The sequence below is a fragment of the Hypomesus transpacificus genome, chromosome 2 (genome assembly GCF_021917145.1).
Source record: "Hypomesus transpacificus isolate Combined female chromosome 2, fHypTra1, whole genome shotgun sequence".
In the NCBI taxonomy this organism is placed as follows: Eukaryota; Metazoa; Chordata; class Actinopteri; order Osmeriformes; family Osmeridae; genus Hypomesus; species Hypomesus transpacificus.
The window spans coordinates 13,072,214-13,090,319 of record NC_061061.1 but is presented as its reverse complement, the minus strand read 5'-3'; the positions used below and the strand labels follow the sequence as shown (position 1 = coordinate 13,090,319).

At 47.5% G+C, this 18,106-nt stretch overlaps 1 protein-coding gene across 4 annotated transcripts in view; it reads left to right on the top strand.

Annotated features, from left to right (window-relative positions):
• The window catches only part of LOC124477184 (F-actin-uncapping protein LRRC16A-like), a 34,074-nt gene that overhangs the window by 3,466 nt on the left and 12,502 nt on the right, over positions 1-18,106 (top strand). For all 4 annotated transcript variants that reach the window (XM_047034853.1, XM_047034837.1, XM_047034828.1 and 1 more), the window contains exons 3-20: positions 4,071-4,121; positions 5,715-5,774; positions 6,175-6,296; positions 7,354-7,451; positions 7,666-7,736; positions 7,823-7,896; positions 8,215-8,290; positions 10,179-10,267; positions 10,875-10,969; positions 11,478-11,564; positions 13,010-13,113; positions 13,917-13,994; positions 14,706-14,782; positions 15,446-15,550; positions 15,812-15,881; positions 17,350-17,431; positions 17,639-17,738; positions 17,893-17,947. In XM_047034853.1, the coding sequence (XP_046890809.1) occupies positions 4,071-4,121; positions 5,715-5,774; positions 6,175-6,296; positions 7,354-7,451; positions 7,666-7,736; positions 7,823-7,896; positions 8,215-8,290; positions 10,179-10,267; positions 10,875-10,969; positions 11,478-11,564; positions 13,010-13,113; positions 13,917-13,994; positions 14,706-14,782; positions 15,446-15,550; positions 15,812-15,881; positions 17,350-17,431; positions 17,639-17,738; positions 17,893-17,947 (1,494 nt within the window). The remainder of the gene's footprint in view (positions 1-4,070; positions 4,122-5,714; positions 5,775-6,174; positions 6,297-7,353; positions 7,452-7,665; positions 7,737-7,822; positions 7,897-8,214; positions 8,291-10,178; positions 10,268-10,874; positions 10,970-11,477; positions 11,565-13,009; positions 13,114-13,916; positions 13,995-14,705; positions 14,783-15,445; positions 15,551-15,811; positions 15,882-17,349; positions 17,432-17,638; positions 17,739-17,892; positions 17,948-18,106) is intronic.

Sequence of the window (18,106 nt, the reverse complement as noted above, 5' to 3'; positions counted from 1 at the left end):
GCCCCAAACTTAGCCTTTACCCAGATTTCTGGACCCAGACCCACGCAAACACACAAACTCCACCATCATGCAAAACCTCTTTCTGACTGACAGAAATCCCTGTGCCGGGATTATGGTCTGAGAAGGTTGGCTGTTGGCACGATAGTGTTCCCTTCACGGAGGAAATGGAGCTTGCCAGCTAAACTGTGACTGGGGTGGGGGTGTAGGGTGGGGGCACAGTCGAACTTCCTCTTCATCCCTGTTTCAATAGAGTCAGGGGGGAGCTGTGTGTGAGACGTGTGTCAGAGAGGACTATTAATTGTTAACTTATTCATGGTGTGTGTGTGTGTTTGCTCGCAGAGGAGTGGCAACGGGCTATAAATCACAGATGCTTATCTGAGGAAACTGTAGAACTTTCTCTGGTGCTCTAAAACAATTATGTGTATACATATAAATGCTAATATATGTAGATGCAGGTATGAAGTACAACATTTGTTATTATAGATGTTTTACTGTCATTCCAACAAATGCTTTAGATCTCTCCTCGCTTGTGTGATCTGAGATTGTCAACTTCCTCATGGAGAGAACATGGAACACCTGAACATGTCACTGGCCCAATATATCTAAATGTGGTTCCTCTAACTCTGTCAGGTTCATGTTAGTGACAAGATGTAGTGTAAAGTCAAGTATGGAGGTGACATCCAGCCCTGGCTCCCAGTCCTGAACCAGTTCTCCTACCCTGGCCGGTGCTCTTAGGGTGCTTGGCTTCATGCTAAGGGTGGAGGTGTGTTTGCAGTGGGCTCCCCACTCAAATTCCTCACCCCAGTGTGAGTGTTACAGTTGGCTGCCTCTGCTTGTGTAGACCACAGGGTACAGATCACAGCCTGTTCCTAATGCCCACCGCCAGTCCAGCCTTCTCCCCCAGGTCCTAGTGCCCCTGTGATGCCGAGGTTACCAGAAGTTGCTAACTGGGCATACATATGTGTGTTTGTATAGCCAGGAGACACTTCCTCTTTTTCGCTAGCTGGTTCAGCTGAGCCAACATCACATGTATCTACCAGTGTGTACTGTACACAGTTTGGTTCGGTGGTCACGTTAGAGTGATGAACCTGCTATGCTCAGCATCGAGCTGGAAGAGAAGCACATCTGCAGCGCATGAGAACAGGCTTCAAATACAGCTTTGTTTGTTCAATTCCCATTGAAGCCAGCGGTGCGTATGTGTGTGTGTGTGTGTGTCCTCCAGAGGCAACAGGCTCCTATTGATCCTTGGAAGACCTCTGGGAATGAACCCTCCTCCTTCTCTCTCCTCTTAACTTGAAAAGCTCTCCTGGTCTTTGAAAACTGGATTTACTCCTGATGTTGGTGTGGCTACCCCCCCCCCCCCCCCGCCCCACACACACACGCACACATGCTCAAAGCTGGTGAAGGCCAGAGCACCTTGCAGGTCAGCCCGTGTGTAGAAGCAGAGGGCTGCTCCTACAGGACTAGGTCTGCCCGTGTGCTCTCGTTCTGGAGTGTCTCTCCACATGAAGAATTCATACACAGCTGTATTCCTGTGGTTTCAGCTCAGTGCGGTTAGAGGTCTGCAGTAGGGTGTTTCAGTGTGTATTTGTTGAAATCTCAGTTTTTCTCTCAACCCCTCTGCTTTTTCCTTGCTGGGTTCTTTCTGCTTGCTTAGCAACTGATTCGTCATTTGAAACTGAATGTGAAAAATAGCAGTTAAATATCCACAGGAGGTCACGATTTCTACAGGAAGAATTGGCGACACACTGACTGTTTTACCCTGCGTATCTGCCTGAGGTGTGTGTGTGAAAATGGCCAGTGTTGTGATTAGTGATGTGATTGGAGGTGTGTGTATGGTGTTGTGTGGGTTGTGGTGTAGTTGGTAGTGTGGGTGGTGGTGTGTGGGTGGTGGTGGTGCCGTTGATAGTGTGGTGTGTGGGTGTGGTTAATGATGGTATGTGTGTGTGTGTGTGTGGGTGGGTGTGGGTGTGGTTGGTGGTGTGGCTCTATTGTCCTGTCCGGGAGCAGCAGCTGTACGGTGGGCCAGCCAGCACTGCTCCGCCAGCACTGCCCTGTCAGCACAGCCCTGGGTGAATCACTGCAGAGCCCATCCTGGGATGGAGGGAGGGAGGAAGGGGACAGGAAGCCCAGCCTACCTAACACCACCTCCACTGCGTGTTGGTGCAGCATGATCACTCTCCACAGAGAAGCGTGGATCATATTTGCCACTCTACAGAACTCAACTGTGAAATCGATACAATGGGGTTTGGGTTTAGCTCAGTGGTAGAGCCTTTGACTACAGATCAGGAGGTTGAACGTTTCAATATCCCTCTGTATGTTACTCTGGATAGAAGTCTGCTGAATGAATACATTATTATTCTCATAGACCCCAGTTGTTGTTGCAGCTTCCTTTGGTAGTAATGTGACATGTGACTGCTTCGGGAGCATGTACTGTAGCTGGAAGCCTGGAGGTTGAAAGGAAGCTCAGAGGAGTTGCTGTGTCTTACATCATGTGTGATTACCGTAAGATAAGAAGGGAGGGGAGCGCATAGTGGGGGGTTGTGGGGGGGCAGGGGTTCTGTAAAGTGTCTGTGCTGCAGATACTGTATGTGCAAAAACTGTGTCTGGCACCCAGATGAGGGTGAATTGGAATAACTGAGACAGTAGGAAACCTGTGTTCCCCAGACAGCTGGGCTGCAGAGGTGTCATAAACATTCGCTCCGAGGATGTTGTCAGCCTTCAAACAACTGAGATGAAAATGAAACACGTTACGAAGAAAAAAAACAGCCCGACAAAGATTCAACCTCACCGCAAACAACGTTACATTCTATTCAGACATTCAACAATGTATTCAAATAACAACAACAAAAATCAAAACATTTCTAATCGCAGCGGTTAGCTCCACCGGATCCGAGAAGGGACTCTCCACGGTGACAGTAGACCACATGACCTCATCACCGTGTCTGTCTAGGCTGTGCCGTCAGCACCATGAGGCTGTCCTCTCCCTCCACATGAGTCACTGGCATGGGGGAAGTGGGGGAAGAAGCTTCATGGGAATGACCAGAAGGTTCTGTGGAGGATGAGGGAGCACGTTGAGAAGCAGGAGAGGAGAGCATCCAGGCTCAGCAGGTTCAGAGCATGCCGAAGACGGCATCTTCCTCTTTTTCCTCCATGTCTATCCTCTGTGTGTGTTTGTGTGTGCTGGTTTGTGTGTGAGAGAGAGAGAGGGAGAGCCATGGGCTGTGTCTAAAAGAGGAATGTTCTGATTTGGGCGAACTACCTCCTTTGAGTGTCACGTCAACCTAATTATGATGTTGGATCACTTCACTCAACACAGGACAGGAGACGAGCACAGTAGAATGGTATTATCATGTCAGTTCCTGATTCAGAATAGTCTTTCTTGAGGATGACAGTATAAAAGATTCATGCAAGCTGCTTTCCCAGGAACCTTGTTTGTGGAGGGAAGGATGATGGAGTCATCATTTGCTGTATCTGCTGAGAACAAGGAAGTATAGCCAGCACTATTTGTTGAGAGCCTTAAGGAGCCTTAGGAGTAAAGGGAATTTGAACACACACACACACACGTACACACAGGGTTGTTGTGGTCCACGGAGAACAAGCCCATGAGCAAGTGATGTGTAGAGGGTGTTTGGTCATGGAGAGGGCTTCTTTGTCTGAACCTCATCTGTCCACAGAAGGAGAGGGAGCAGGCTTTTACCTCTCTCATCCCCCCGTCTACATTTCCCCCTGTCTTTTCTCTTCTCCCTCTATCTCTCTAATAACCGTACTGCAGGGAATCTTATCTCTTTCCTTATCGAGGGAGGGGGGGGGGTTAGGATGTGAGGCTGTAGCAGATTGTCCAGCAGATCTTCCTCCTGAGAGTCAAGCTGAGGAATTTCGGGAGCGCTGCGTTTGGTCTATTTTCAACCTGTCAGAAATGTCTGGAAATATCTATTCTCTGACACAGTCCTGAGAGCTTGAGGGCTTTGTTCCTTGTTTTTCAGTTCTGTGAAATATTATTTACATGTTCTCTTTCTCTCTCTCTGTCTCTCTGTCTCTCTCTGTCTCCTCTCTCTCTCCCTCCACAGGCTCTGGCGTCTCATCGAGCTTACCTCCTGACTGCACGCATCCCTACCAAGGTAAGGATTGACACGTGCTTACATACTGTGTGTGTGTACCGTATTCATATGGAGGGCAGAGTTCCCTGCCAGAAGCCTGCTCTGCTAGACCTGTCAGCTTGGTACTGGCGTAGTAGTGGTGGCCTGCAGAGAGGGCTGTCTGGAGAACAGAGGAGAGGGTCTGTCTGTCTTTCTCACACCCCCACTCGCACACTCTCTCTGTTGGTCTCTGGTGTGTAGACAGTTCTGAAGTCTTCTGTTTCAGTGTATCTATCTCTTGATCTGTTTACTTCTCTCCTTTTCTCTGTCCGGCCTTTCTAGCTCATATCTCTGAGCCGCATCGCATCGTTTGTGATTTTTCTGTTAATAATAGTGCATTGTACACACTCTCACTCACTCACTGACTCACACACACTCACACACACACACACACACACACTCACACACACACACACACACACACACACACACACACACACACACACACACACACACACAGAGTCTCTCTCACACACACTCGCATCCACACAGTCAGGGCCATCCATGGTTCACTAAAGAGTGGGGAGGCAGTACACTGTAGGAGACAGATGGATAATGAACAAATCACTGAGCTGTACAATTAGTCCCACGCTCCGCTCCTCTCAGCAGCCCGTTGCTATTGGCTGGCCCTCACTACCTCAACCTCGCTTATTGCTCATTGAATCTTTTTTCACTTCCTGTTTCCTGTCCAATCACAGAATTATGTAATGAGCTCCTCTCTGTGTGTGTATTTGTGACCAAGAAGTTTAAGAAACAACTGTGAGGCACAAATATAGTCACTTGTATTAGATAATACAAAAAGACTGAAAGAGCGTGCGAGAGGGAAATGGGGAGACCCAGACAGAGATAGAGACGGAGAAAGAGACCTACATGTAGACAGAGTCAGGTTAGGTTACCAGTCAGTCAGCCAGATTGCAGCTCTTCTATTGCCAAGCCTTAGGAGCTCTGCCCACCTGGAATAGTCTGGCCTCGCTCCCTGGCCTGGCCTCTAGCTGTGTGTGTGTGTGTGTGTGTGTGTGTGTGTGTGTGTGTGTGTGTGTGTGTTTGTGTGTGTTTCTCCAGGCACGCACACATTAGCAAGTGTGTGTGTTTTTGTCTATGCCTGTGTAGACTTCTCAACAATATGGTCTGCATTTTATATGCAGGTGTTCCTGCACATTTAGAAGTGCTTGCACCTTTTTCCAGACCTTTTATGGAAGTAGTGACCAGCACCGGTCAGTGTTTGTTCAAAAACTCCTTCATTCAAGAGGAAATGAAAGAATGTGGACGGAGCCTGTCTAGTTGTTATTACCTTTGATAGAAGCTCAGGCTCTGCTGCCGGAAACCCAACCCTCACATGACTCAGCACAACCTTGTTTCTGTACAGATGTGCGAAAAATATCCCTACCCGTTCATTTCAGAACAAAGCTATTCTGCAGACGTACCGTCACTATTCTAGACACTCATTATCCCTCCCAGTCAGACAATGTCGTTCAGTCAGTTAGTCTTCAGGCCACAGCCTGCACTCAGACCTGCGCTCCCATCATGCATGCATTCATTCATTTATTCAGTCATTCATATATCTTTCTCTTGCAGATTGAGCAGAGCTTCAATTACCTGGAGATTCAGGGAATCTCCTGTAACAAGCCCACACAGGTAACAGAGAATCACCTTGCCCTGGAATGTTTTACACCTGCTGCAGTGTTTCTGTTCCAACATGCAGTCATTTGATAATACATTGAATGAAGACAAATTTGAAACAGTTGTAAGTTTTATGCGACAAGTCAAGGTTGTCAGACGCCTCAAGGAGATTCACAGGAGAACCACAACCTTTCACCTATACACACTTACATATGTGTGTTTTTGCATGAATTGACTGTCTGTAGCCCACTTATGGACACTTGGTTTCTTTATTACTGAGCAGCTCTGGGGAATAGAATGACATGGACGTTGAGCTGATGTGGGAGCATTTTTTATTCTTAAAGTTTGTCGGTTTGGTCTGGCTGGGATGATTGGGGTTTCCATGGTGCAGGTTACCGACACTGTTCTCTCCTAGCTGGTGGTGGAGCATGAGCGGGGGGTCCTCTCCCTCAAGATGGTGTCCACGGAGGAGGTCAATGAGGTGGTGGCCCACATAGGCAGCTGCCTGCAGAGGATATGTCCTGGCTTGTCCCCTGTGTGAGTCTCTCTCTACCTCTGTCCCTCTCTCTTACTTCTTCTCTCTCTCACCATACCTCTATATTTATAGTCTCTATAGTCTCTCTCTTTCTCTCCCTCTATCCCTCCCCACCACAACACTTCATAGAGGGATACGGGCAGGGCAGGGTTTATCAGAGGCCAGCATGCAGACCTCTGTCATGCAGGAAAACCTAGCCTGTACCCTTATAGGTGTACCCTAGCCTGTACCCTTATAGGTGTACCCTAGCCTGTACCCTTATAGGTGTACCCTAGCCTGTACCCTTATAGGTGTACCCTAGCCTGTACCCTATAGGTGTACCCTAGCCTGTACCCTTATAGGTGTACCCTAGCTTGTACCCTATAGGTGTACCCTAGCCTGTACCCTATAGGTGTACCCTAGCCTGTACCCTTATAGGTGTACCCTAGCCTGTACCCTATAGGTGTACCCTAGCCTGTACCCTATAGGTGTACCCTAGCCTGTACCCTATAGGTGTACCCTAGGCTGTACCTGAGGCTGTACAGCAAGCAGGAAACCCTAGCCTGCAGCCCAGCCTGTACTCAGCCCCAGCCCGTAAGCAGGCCCTTCAGCAGGCCCAGTCAGCAGGCCCAGTCAGCAGGCCTGAAGGTCAGTCAGAAGTGCTTCAGCCACGGAAACCTCCCTGCCTCACTGCAACACAAAGACCATCTGTCTGCTAGACACAGCTCTGACTCTATAGTGTTTGTGGGAACAGCCAGAGAATGTAGGTTTTTATGGATTGTTTTTGCCATGTTTGTGTGTTGGTATGTGTATACAAGAGTGTATGTGTGTGTGTTGCTAAAACTCCTTGCTGAACCCCCTCCACATGTGTAACCTTTAACACAATGTGCTGTATGAACAACCGAAAGTTTGTATTTGCTCTATGACAGGGAAGTATGAAGCAAATGCAGAAATGCAGTTTTTGAGCTTAAAGCATAAAGCAATGCGCAAACCAAAGTTATTGTCCACTGAGCAGAGAACAGAGAGTGACTGCGATTGAGCCTGTGTTCTGTGTGTGTGTGTTCTCCTGCACCTGCCCAGTAAGGTGATGAAGAAGCTGACCATGGAACCCTCAGAGAGGATCTCCGGCCTGCAAGCCCTCTGGGAGACCCAGAAACTGGCCGACCCTGGACCCTGCGGTACGAAGGCTGCGGCTCCGCTGGGCTCTCTGGGGCTAGGGGGGAAACTGGAATCGTTTGTGTGTTTATTTGTGTGTGCGACTGTCTATTGATGAGTGACGTACTTCTGTCTGTGTGTTTGGGCTCTATTACTTTTAATGGATATGTGTGTGTGTGTTTTGTGTATGTGCTTTCATTACACTGACTCTTCTTTCTCCTGTGTGTGTTTGTCCAGGTGGCTTCTCCCAGATGTACAGGTGTGTGTGTGACTGGTTGGGACTGCCTTACAAGGAGGAAGTGCAGTGGGTCAGTATCTGTCTAGAATCCAGAGGAATCTATGAAGATGCTCAAGTGTGTTTGACGCTGACAGGATATGTTGTGTGCTCTGCCAGGATGTGGACACCATTTATCTGACTCAGGACACGAGGGAACTGAACCTTCAGGACTTTAGTCATCTGGAAAATAGGTGAGTCACAGAGCCCAGTTTGCTACAGGAACTGGCTCTGTTTGGCTGCAGGCACGTCTCACGCGCGCCATGGTTTAAGGCACTGGCTGAGTGGACACATGAATGATGAATCATACAGTTCTGGGGTCTGTTTTTAGAGCACATCGTTACGGGAGAGACAGGAGGATAGGGTCTGGGGTAGTCCAATCGGTGAACATTATACAAAGAATATTGAAAATGCATATTGAAAACATAAAGGAGAAGTGAGCTGTGTTATTTGAAGAGCATCACTTGACTGTCACTTAACTCCCATGTCCTGTTTTCACCCCCGCCCGGCAGGGACTTGGTGGCTATTATCGCAGTGCTGGAGTATAACCAGTGGTTCACAAAGCTGTCCACCAAGGATTCCAAACTGGTGAGTTAATTTGAGCGTGGATACCCCCCTCTCCTGTCTCCCCTCCCCGCGGAGGAGCCTGATGTTTCTGTGTGATAAGACAGGCAAATCCCTCAAAGACAATAGTCTCCATAACACACACGCTGTCAGACCCAGCCCACCCCCACACTTCTCATCCTAAATCTGCACCGTCCCACTCCCCCAGCCCCCTCCCACTCAGCCCCCACCCTCCTCCCCCACCCTCCTCCCGCTCCACCACCCCTCCTGTCTAGTGATTTATCACACACCTTCATTCTCCCGTCCCTCTGGGCGCTGCTCCATCCGCTTCGCATGCTCCCTCTGCTTGATCCTTTCTGACTGGGTATTCGTAGGGGAAGATGTTTACACAGTAATGGTGTATCTTGTTATCCTTGCAGACTAAGCTTGTCATATGAATAATACATGATATGTATGCTTTTCTCAGTTTCAGTGTGGTTAATTAATCTGGCTAAAGGCTTATTTGTGTGTGTAACTGGGCATTTTTGTATGTAAACGTCCTGTATTCGTTGACAAAGGAGGGTTGAGCCCTCATGGTCTGTTTGGAGGCCAGGTTGCCATGGAAACCTGCACTGGGATGGGAACACAAAAGGTGGTGGTTTTGAGTGGAATTTGATGCGTTTTCCTGTCTGGCAACGGGACAGCACAAATAATGTTACAAATAAAGGATAGCCTAAATGTTTTGCTTTCAATTATATGTAAGAGAGTAGCCAGCTAATCCAACTGTTTAGGGTGTCACAGATGTACATAATTGTATGGATATTACTGTCTCTGTCTGTGACCTTGCTAGTGGTTAGTATTATGCTAGGTAATATCACAACAGTATTATTAATAGTCATTATTATTATTAGTAATAATATTAGTAGTATTATAGTAGCACTATGTAGCATGCTACTGTAGCAAGTTGCACCATTATGATAGCTAGTAGCAGTAGGTATGTTGCTAGCTAGTAGCACTAGGTATTATGCTAGCCAGTTAGCACTAGCTATAATGCTAGCCAGTAGTGGGGTTCGGGGATAGAAGCTCCTCTGTACCCGGTAGTATACTCTCCTATCTGGGACATTCCATTAGACACGCCCACTCTATCTCCCAGAATCCCGTGACCCAGAATCACAACCCTCCCCTCTCTCTCCCTCTCCCTCCCCCTGCCCACCCGCCCCCCTCCGCCTTCTCTCCATACTCTCCCTTTCTGTCTTTCTCACTCTTTCTTTCTCTCTCTCCTCCGGTCTTTGTCTCTCCCTCCCTATCTTTCTCTGTCATTCTCTCACTCTCTCTCTTTCCTTGCCTGGCAAAGAACAACAGCTCTCTCTGTGCCATCTCCCCTCTCTCTCGTCCTCCTGAAAGAGACATCTCATGCACAATCCCTCTTCTGTTTGGAAACAATCAGCATGTTGCTGCTCCAAATGGGCCTCATACATGCGGAATGCCAATTAGCAGGACCAACACAATGTCCAGAGTGACATTATTTTGATCTGTGTTTGTCTGATGAATGTCAACTTTATAACATTGTCCTGGAGACTGTGTGCGTGTGTGTGTGTGTGCGTGCGTGCGTTTGAGTGTGAAGCAACAGGATAGAGAGGCAGAGTGAAATGGGTCAAAAGCATTAGAAGGCATGGCCCGGTATACATTTTTTATCTATTTTAAATGTTGGGCACAGCCTTTTTCTGTTAAATGCAATTTTTTATGTATAAACTATTCTGCATGTCACAAGATAGTTAACCCAAACCCTAGTTTACACCACATTTTATTCTGTTTAAGATGGAAAGTAACTGACTGTTAACTCTATTATGTGTTGCTTATCGGTTGTTAGCTCTATTATCTGTGCTGCTTATCTGTTGCAAAGTTAATCCATGTCTGAGCTGTGTGTGTCCAGTCGGCAGACGTGTGTGACCAGATCCTGAAGGTGGTGGCACGATCCAGTCGTCTGGAGGACTTGGTTCTGGACAACGCAGGACTGAAAACGTGAGCCTCCGCTCTATACCCAAGCGCAGAGCCCATTAACCTAGCATGCAAATAAGCAAAGAATCAAACTGAAGAATGCTCAAAAGAAAAACGGTTAGCTTAATGGTACATGAATGTGCTGTGTAACTACATAGCAATGTCTGTAGTAAAGAACATGGTACTTACACAGGAACTGTTAAACTATAACTGCGTTATGGTTTAGCGGTTCGAGTTACTGTACATGTGAAACTTGCTGTGGGGGAGGTTGGGCTTTCCAGGACTAAGTGGATGTTAACATTGATCTTGTTTTGGTAACACAACCTTTTACTGCCCCTTTACAACATCCACTTACCCCCTACACCCCTCTCCCACATTGTGCTTTCGTACACTTTTGTAATAACCTAAATAGCTAACACTTAATTCCATTAAACTACATAGGAATTGCAATATACCAACAATGCATTTACCATAGGTATTGCCATGAATTGAATTGAATGGTAGTTAATGTCACTTTTAATGTCAAATGTTGCCCACTATTTTATAGCACTGGCCTAGATTTACTATACTCTACCCATGTCTTTGATGCATTGTCATTTATTGGTATACTGTCCTGCTGTCTTCTCTGAAGGGATTTTGCTCAGAAGCTGGCTGGTGCTTTGGCCTACAACCCTGTCTCAGGTCTGCAAACTCTAAGCCTGGCCAACAACCCCCTGGAGGACAGAGGTACCTGGCTCCCAGAACACACACCGCAGGGGACAGTCACACAGAATAGACACAGAGACAGCTGTGCAGCTCTGTCCACCTGTTTCTGTTCAGAAGACACTGAGAGCTGCTCCATCCCTGCAACGCAGCATGCTCTCATACTGTAGCCCTCAGGATGTGTCTGGGCTGAATTCAGAACATGTCAGTAGAGGGTATTCTTTAGATAAGTTAGGAACAGCCTGAGGTTCTCTATTCCTTCTGTCTGAAGTTGAGAGAAGGTTGTTGAAACAAACAACTTGAGTGTTCAGCAGAATGTTGGCTGGTTGAATATTTCATAAATCCATAAAGTCTAAAACTTATTCAGGTCATCATGAATTAAAGATACACCAAAAATACTCATGTCAGATGCAGCAGTCTCCTGGTGTTTTAATAATGGTATTACAATAGACTGCAAGATGCAGATATGAATAAACTGATATCATGGCTGATGAAATGAGGGTGTTCATGGGAATGTTGTTTTCTTGTGCAGGTATCTCCTCCTTGGGAGCACAGTTTGCTAAACTTCGTAAGGGGCTCAAGCATTTGAACTTCTCCAAAACGTCATTGTCACCCAAAGGTAGATACATACCTTTGTTTTTGTGGTGTTCATGTGCATTTGAAAGTTAGGCGTTTGTGCTTCCACACTATCAATGTCATGTATGTTTCACTGAATTGTTACTGCTAGCAGTTGAAGGTCCCAAGATTTCCAGGCCAACACAATGCTTTTTTTCTTTTCTGGCATGGAAAAAAGCTTGCCTGAACTGAATGGTTCATAATGGATTGATGTCTATAAATCAGCCAGTCTTGCCAGGGTTTTGGCCCGTTTGAACACCTTAACGGCCCAGTATTTATCTGTGTATTGATCCATGCCCCCGGGAGAGCTGAGCCAGGTCTGCTCTCAAACCATACTGATGGATGGGAGTTTGGTCCTGGAAAACACAGCCTTTCCTCGTCCCTCTGCTCCTCCATCCCCTCTTAAAACCTTCTCCCCCCCGTCCTCCTATCCCTCTTCCCTTCCCTCCTCCTCCCTCCCTTCTCCCCACATCCTTCCCTATGTGATATGACTGGACTTGTGTAATCCAGCCCAGCCCTGTGACGCACAGGCATACACAGTCAAATGCACGCTCGGAGGCACACACAGGCTTACTCAAAGGCACACGCACACACACACACAATTTCCTCCATCTCAAAGTCGTTCTTTTTGTCTGCCAGCTGACAGCTCCTACTGCCCCTTACTGCCTGCATCATGTCTGACTGAATCCCAGCCTCCAGCATGAGTCACAGCTCTAAAGGTCAGAGTTCATATGAGCTTGGTCACGTGACCGGGGTCTAGCTGAAGGCCAACCCAAAGTCTAATCCTCACAACTTATCTCCGAGCACAGGGATGAGTCCTGACAGACCACAAGAGCCAAGTAGTCTAACTTGTCAGTGTTCATAGACGAGAGAAGACGTCCTCAAAAATTCCTGGAAAGCACATCATTGCGATTGTCCTACAAGTGTCTCTCCATCCAGAGTGTACTGTATCATTAGTCGTCCATAATATTCCTACTAATTAGCCATACTAAAACACTTCAAGTCTTCAAACAAATGCCACCATCAGCGGGAGGTCTTCTTGATGCGATTAATAAGCCTGGCCACTCTTATCTACTCCCTCCACTATCCATTATTCATATCTGCAAATCGGGCAATTTGTCGCCCTGGCGTCCTGCAGTCTGTAAAGTGAGTGGGTCGCTCACTTTTAATTGGATATGGTGATTGTGCCCTATTAAATGTGTAGTTCTGAATTTTTAGCGGATTGGACAATTTCCCTCCCATTAGTCGTGTTTCACTGTGCTGAAGGACTGAGAGAAAAGTCTAAACAGGGTTTTACAGGCCACAGTGCTCTGCTGCGAGAGAAGAGCATCTCCAGTCTCCATGTTGGCGTGTTCCCAGGAGTGCTCTTGTGGTGCCGTCTGGTTCATGTGTTGTGGTTCACGGTGCATTTGTGTGGGAGTGATGAGGCTCATGGTGCTGTCGTTCCAGGCGTAAACAGCCTCGCCCAGTCACTGAGTGCCAACCCTCACATCTCCAGCAGCCTCATCCACCTCGACCTCTCAGGAAACACCTTCCGCGGCGACGACATGCAGGTACGCAATACCCGCACACACACACACACACACACACACACAAACACACACACATTAGCCATAACCCTTTCCAGGTGGATTCAGATCTGCATCAAGAACGGTGTGAGATGTTGTCATGACATGAGTCTGTGTTTCTAATGAGCTACATGACTAGAGGTGCTGCTGGATGTCCTAAACTGGATCTGCTCCAAAAAGGACACACGGCTTGGTTTGCATATCAATGATCTAAAACGGGGATGTGCAAACACACACACAAACACACACAGAATGCATTTCTACTATCAGTACCGTCCTATTGATTGGCCGTGCGACACACTGCAGTATTGATTTCCTGTGGCTTTGTGTGGAGGCCCTGTTCGCTGGGTCCTAAATCAGTCTGGTTCAGGGCTCGCCTCCCCTACTACTGACAACTAACACTGCTGCCTCCAGACTGGACTGTAAGCAGCTCTGATCGGCTCGGTGTTTGATGGGTCACACACGTTCACCTCGACATTCTGTCAACCCCCGATACAGCATCACTCAGGGTCCCCGTGGCAACCCATGTTCGATTCTGACCTCATGCACTGGAGATCATCACCTTGGGGGTCGCCACTGACAACCGCTACTATGGTTTACCAGAGTGATATGTGGTCGGCAAGGAAGCAAATCATGATGGGTTGGCAGTGACTTTCATGGTCTGTTGCCATATAGTAGACACTGCTTGAGTGCAAGTGACATTCTGCTGCATCTTGGAGAGATGTATTTAAGATTGGTTTCAAATAAAATGTATGATTGGGAACTTTGTGGTTTTCCAATTTTCCAAGAATTTCTACAATTTCCTGGCCCAACCCAACAGCCTGATGACCCTTGACCTGTCCAACACTGACTGCTCATTGGACCAGGTGAGTGAAGGACCGTCCTCTCACGTAGTTACTAGAATGAAGACACTGTGGAGTAAACATTTGACTTCCGCTGTCATGTTTAATCAGTTCTGTTCACTAAGGTTAGAGCACTTAAGTGTAGAAGTGTTTAATTTTCAAATACTTTCATACTTTCTAAACACCATCATTGGTCCGATATGGATCCAATTCTACTTTACAAATACAGTACGTGACGCTCTGACCTGGCCTCAGCCAAACACGCCTTATTGATTGTGTGATAAGCAGCAGCTTGTGCAGCTGCTACAGACAGTATTGATCTGGTTGTAGCTCACTGCTGGCTGTTGCACTGCTTCACACAGATGTCCTAGTCATGGTTGTCCATTCATTACTTTATTACAACTCGCACACGTCTGAACGTTACAAATCCATAACAACCTTTCAGGTCTCAATTTGCCGATGTCTATAGAAGTAAATTTGTTTGGTAAAATAATCTTCTCTTGATTTATTGACACATAATAACAGCGACTAATGTATTATTAGCCATGTTGTGTTTGGATGCTAGCAGCCAACCTCTCCTCTGTGTTCCAGTTGTGTGGATGCTAACAGTTAGCAGCTAATCGTTCCCCTGTGTTCCAGTTGTGTGTATGCTAACAGTTAGCAGCTAATCTGTCCCCTGTGTTCCAGTTGTGTGTATGCTTATAGCTATCAGCTCACCTCTCCTCTATGTTCCAGGTGTGTTCAGCTCTGCTCAGAGGGTCCACCCCGCATCTCTCCATCCTCAACGTGTCAAAAAGTGTCTTCCCCCACAGGTGAAACACCCATTAAACTTGTGATATAGCCACACACACAGAGACACACAGACACACAGACCTAACTGACTGTTCACATTGACATCTGTTTAGTGAAACAGTATCAGGTTGATCAGCAAACTTCTGTCACTAATCGAGGGACTTAGATATCAGGTAAACAGAGAAATGTCACCATAGTAACACAATTGTCTACACAAAATCTGCATGCCAAAGGTATTGTTCTACTACAGCCACTGCTATCTGCTGATGAGTGATAGTCCAGATTCTGTAGACAACGTTGGGTTTTTGCCCTCTGCTGTTTCCTACGTGTCTGTACAGTCTGAACCCGCTGCCTGACCAGAACACTCAGCTTGGACTCTGGCATTCCCCCAGGGAGGGGAGCGGCAGATGGACAGTGGCCCCCCTCATACCCCTCTCTCTCCTGTCCCCCTCCTACCCCTTCCCCAACCCTCCTGGTCCAGAACTGGGACATGGCAGAGTTAGTGCTTGCGTGGTTACAGGCTACTTCTCTGTTACCTCTACAGGATGTGTCTGTTTTGCCCTGTCTGGTTCTTTATCTCAGGAGAATGTTTTTGAAGTGCTCCTGAAGCAGGACGTGTCTCTCACCTCTCTCTGCCTTCCCTCCCTGTTGCGGCTGGGTGTTGTGCTGCGGGGTGTGTCCAGGAAGGGCAAAGACGTGCCTCCCTCCTTCAAGCACTTCTTCAGCAGTGCCATGGCTCTCAGCTGCATCAGCCTATCAGGAACCAAGCTGCCCCCGGAGGCCTTGAAGTGAGGCTCTCTCCCTCTGCCCTTTCATTCTCTATCTATGTCTCTCTCTCTTTCTCTCCTCTCCCCCTCCAGTATTTATAGTTACACAGATTACAATCTTTCTCTTCTGTGATCCCTGTGGTTGTCATTATAATGTTTCCAAGATATTTAATTAGTAATCCTAATTCATTCTGACATCCCTGTAGATGACGAAGGTTTTCTGTTGTTGAGGTTTTTATGCTCATGTTATGTGTGTGTGTGTGTGTGTGTGTGTGTGCGTAGGGCTCTTCTGCTAGGACTGGCCAGTAACCCCAACTTAAAGGAAGTGACTTTAGACATCAGCTGCTGTGAGGTAAGAGTCCGGATCTCTCCAGCACAGGGACATTCTCAGGCAACCAACCCTGTGTCTGTGTCTGTGTCTCGTTTCTTTGTGGCAAATCAACGGAAAGGAAAGTGATCAGCTACACAGGAGGGGTGGTCCTCTCCAAGCAGCCTCTGGTACTTCATCATGGGGATTCAGAGGAAGAAGCTACCGGGCTAGATGTGTGTTTGTGGATTAGCAGGCTGGGCTACACCAGAGCAGCTCTGTGAGAGCGAGAGCTGCTGTCTGCTCGCGCTCCAGGGCCCCAGAGCCCCAGAGCCGTGTGTCTCCATGGTACCACTGAGCTAATTAACCACTCACCGTCTGTCCGAGAGAATTTTCATCTGAATCTTGGATTAACATATGTAAACATCACAGCGATTTTTATTCTTTTTTTCCACCTCAGATTTGGTTTGTAGTCATGTGGATAAAGTAAACTGCACAAGCCCCCCTCAGATTTTTTGGAACCTGATAGGTTGCTTTGATGATTCATTTTGGATGAGAAAATATTACATTTGATCATGACACATGATAAGGGAAGTTGAACTACCTTTGCCAGAGAAGTATTTTATCTTTCAACATATAAAGATCTACTGTAACATGCTTTGTCAGCTGATTCCCAGAGTGCTGATTGAACACATTTCCTTGGAATTACCAAAATGAGTTGCCTCCAAAACTACGCAACATGCCACTATTAAACAGAAATGTAATGGATCACTTGGCATCAGAACCATAAAGACGGAGGAAGGAGATTGAATTTTTCTCATTGCTAATTTTGTCAAGCAACTCTGGCCTCCCACTCCCACTTTAACACAGATTCAATAAAAAGCTAAAGATAGCCTTTGATATTAAATTCCCTCCAACTTATCTGACTGTCTGATCACCGTGTGTTTTGAGACAGCTTGTCTCGTATGTTTGTGTGTGTGAACAGCTAAAGGGATAGTTCGGGGGCTGCTTGTCCGCTTGATTGTGCAGTATGTTTAGTCTGTCGTAGACTTGGCTCTCATATGTGCTGTTGTCTCCCCTCTTCACGCTGCTTTTAGCTTGGCCACTGTGTAAGTACTGTCCTCACCAGCCACCTGCACCTGTCAGTCACCCTCACTCTCATCGACCACCTGCGTCTAAGGTTTAGACCCTCACTTTAGACACACTGCAGCAGAAACACTCAACGACCAGTCTTCCTGTTTCTCCATGACAAATACAGTCAGTAGTTAGTCTTCTTGTTTCATCTAGTTACCCTCTATAGTAGTGATCTTCCCTCTTCCACAGCTACTGTAGACATGTTCTCTCTCTTTCTCTCCCTCTCATTTGTATATAATATACATGTTTCTGATCGCTCTCTGTTATCTGCTACTGTAGACATGCACTTCATCTCTCTCTCGACATGCTTGTCATCTCTCTCAGTTGATATGGGTCTCATCTCTCTGTCTCTCTCTCTCTGTCTCTGTCTGCTCCTCAGCTGCGGTCTGGAGGCTCTCAGATCATGGAGGGCTGCATTGCTGAGATCCCCAACATCTCCAGCCTAGACATCTCAGACAACGGTGAGCAACAGTACCAGGGCTGTCAGCCTCTCAGCACAGGAGGCCCCTCCCTCTCAGCACAGGAGGCCCCTCCCTCTCAGCACAGGAGGCCCCTCCCTCTCAGCACAGGAGGCCCCTCCCTCTCAGCACAGGAGGCCCCTCCCTCTCAGCACAGGAGGCCCCTCCCTCTCATGTCCAGCGTTGTGACTGTGATGTGTGTTGCTGCAGGCCTGGACTCGGACCTGTCCACTCTGCTGGTGTGGCTGGCCAAGAACCGCTCCATCCGACACCTCGCCCTGGGCAAGAACTTCAACAACATCAAGTCCAAGTAGGACTGGGGAGGGATGGGGTGAAGCAGACACACAGACACACACAAAAACATGTCTGCACAAACATGCACACTGTGTATGATGCCATATGCTACATTTGTAATTCAAAATGCCAAAGTAGTTCCGTAACATGCTGCTTGTGGTTTCTCTCAGGAACCTGGCTCCTGTGTTGGACAATCTGGTCCACATGATACAGGAGGAGGAGTCGGTGAGTTACTCCGTTTCTGGAAGGGAAGGGGGGGGGGGGCTGTTATCTGACGGTGCAGGTGCAGACAGTCTGAGATGACCCCCGCCTCCTTGAGGGAGGGAGGGGCGGTTAGGGGTGTGGAAGGCTGGAGAGTAAGGGATGATGATTAGGCCAGGGAGG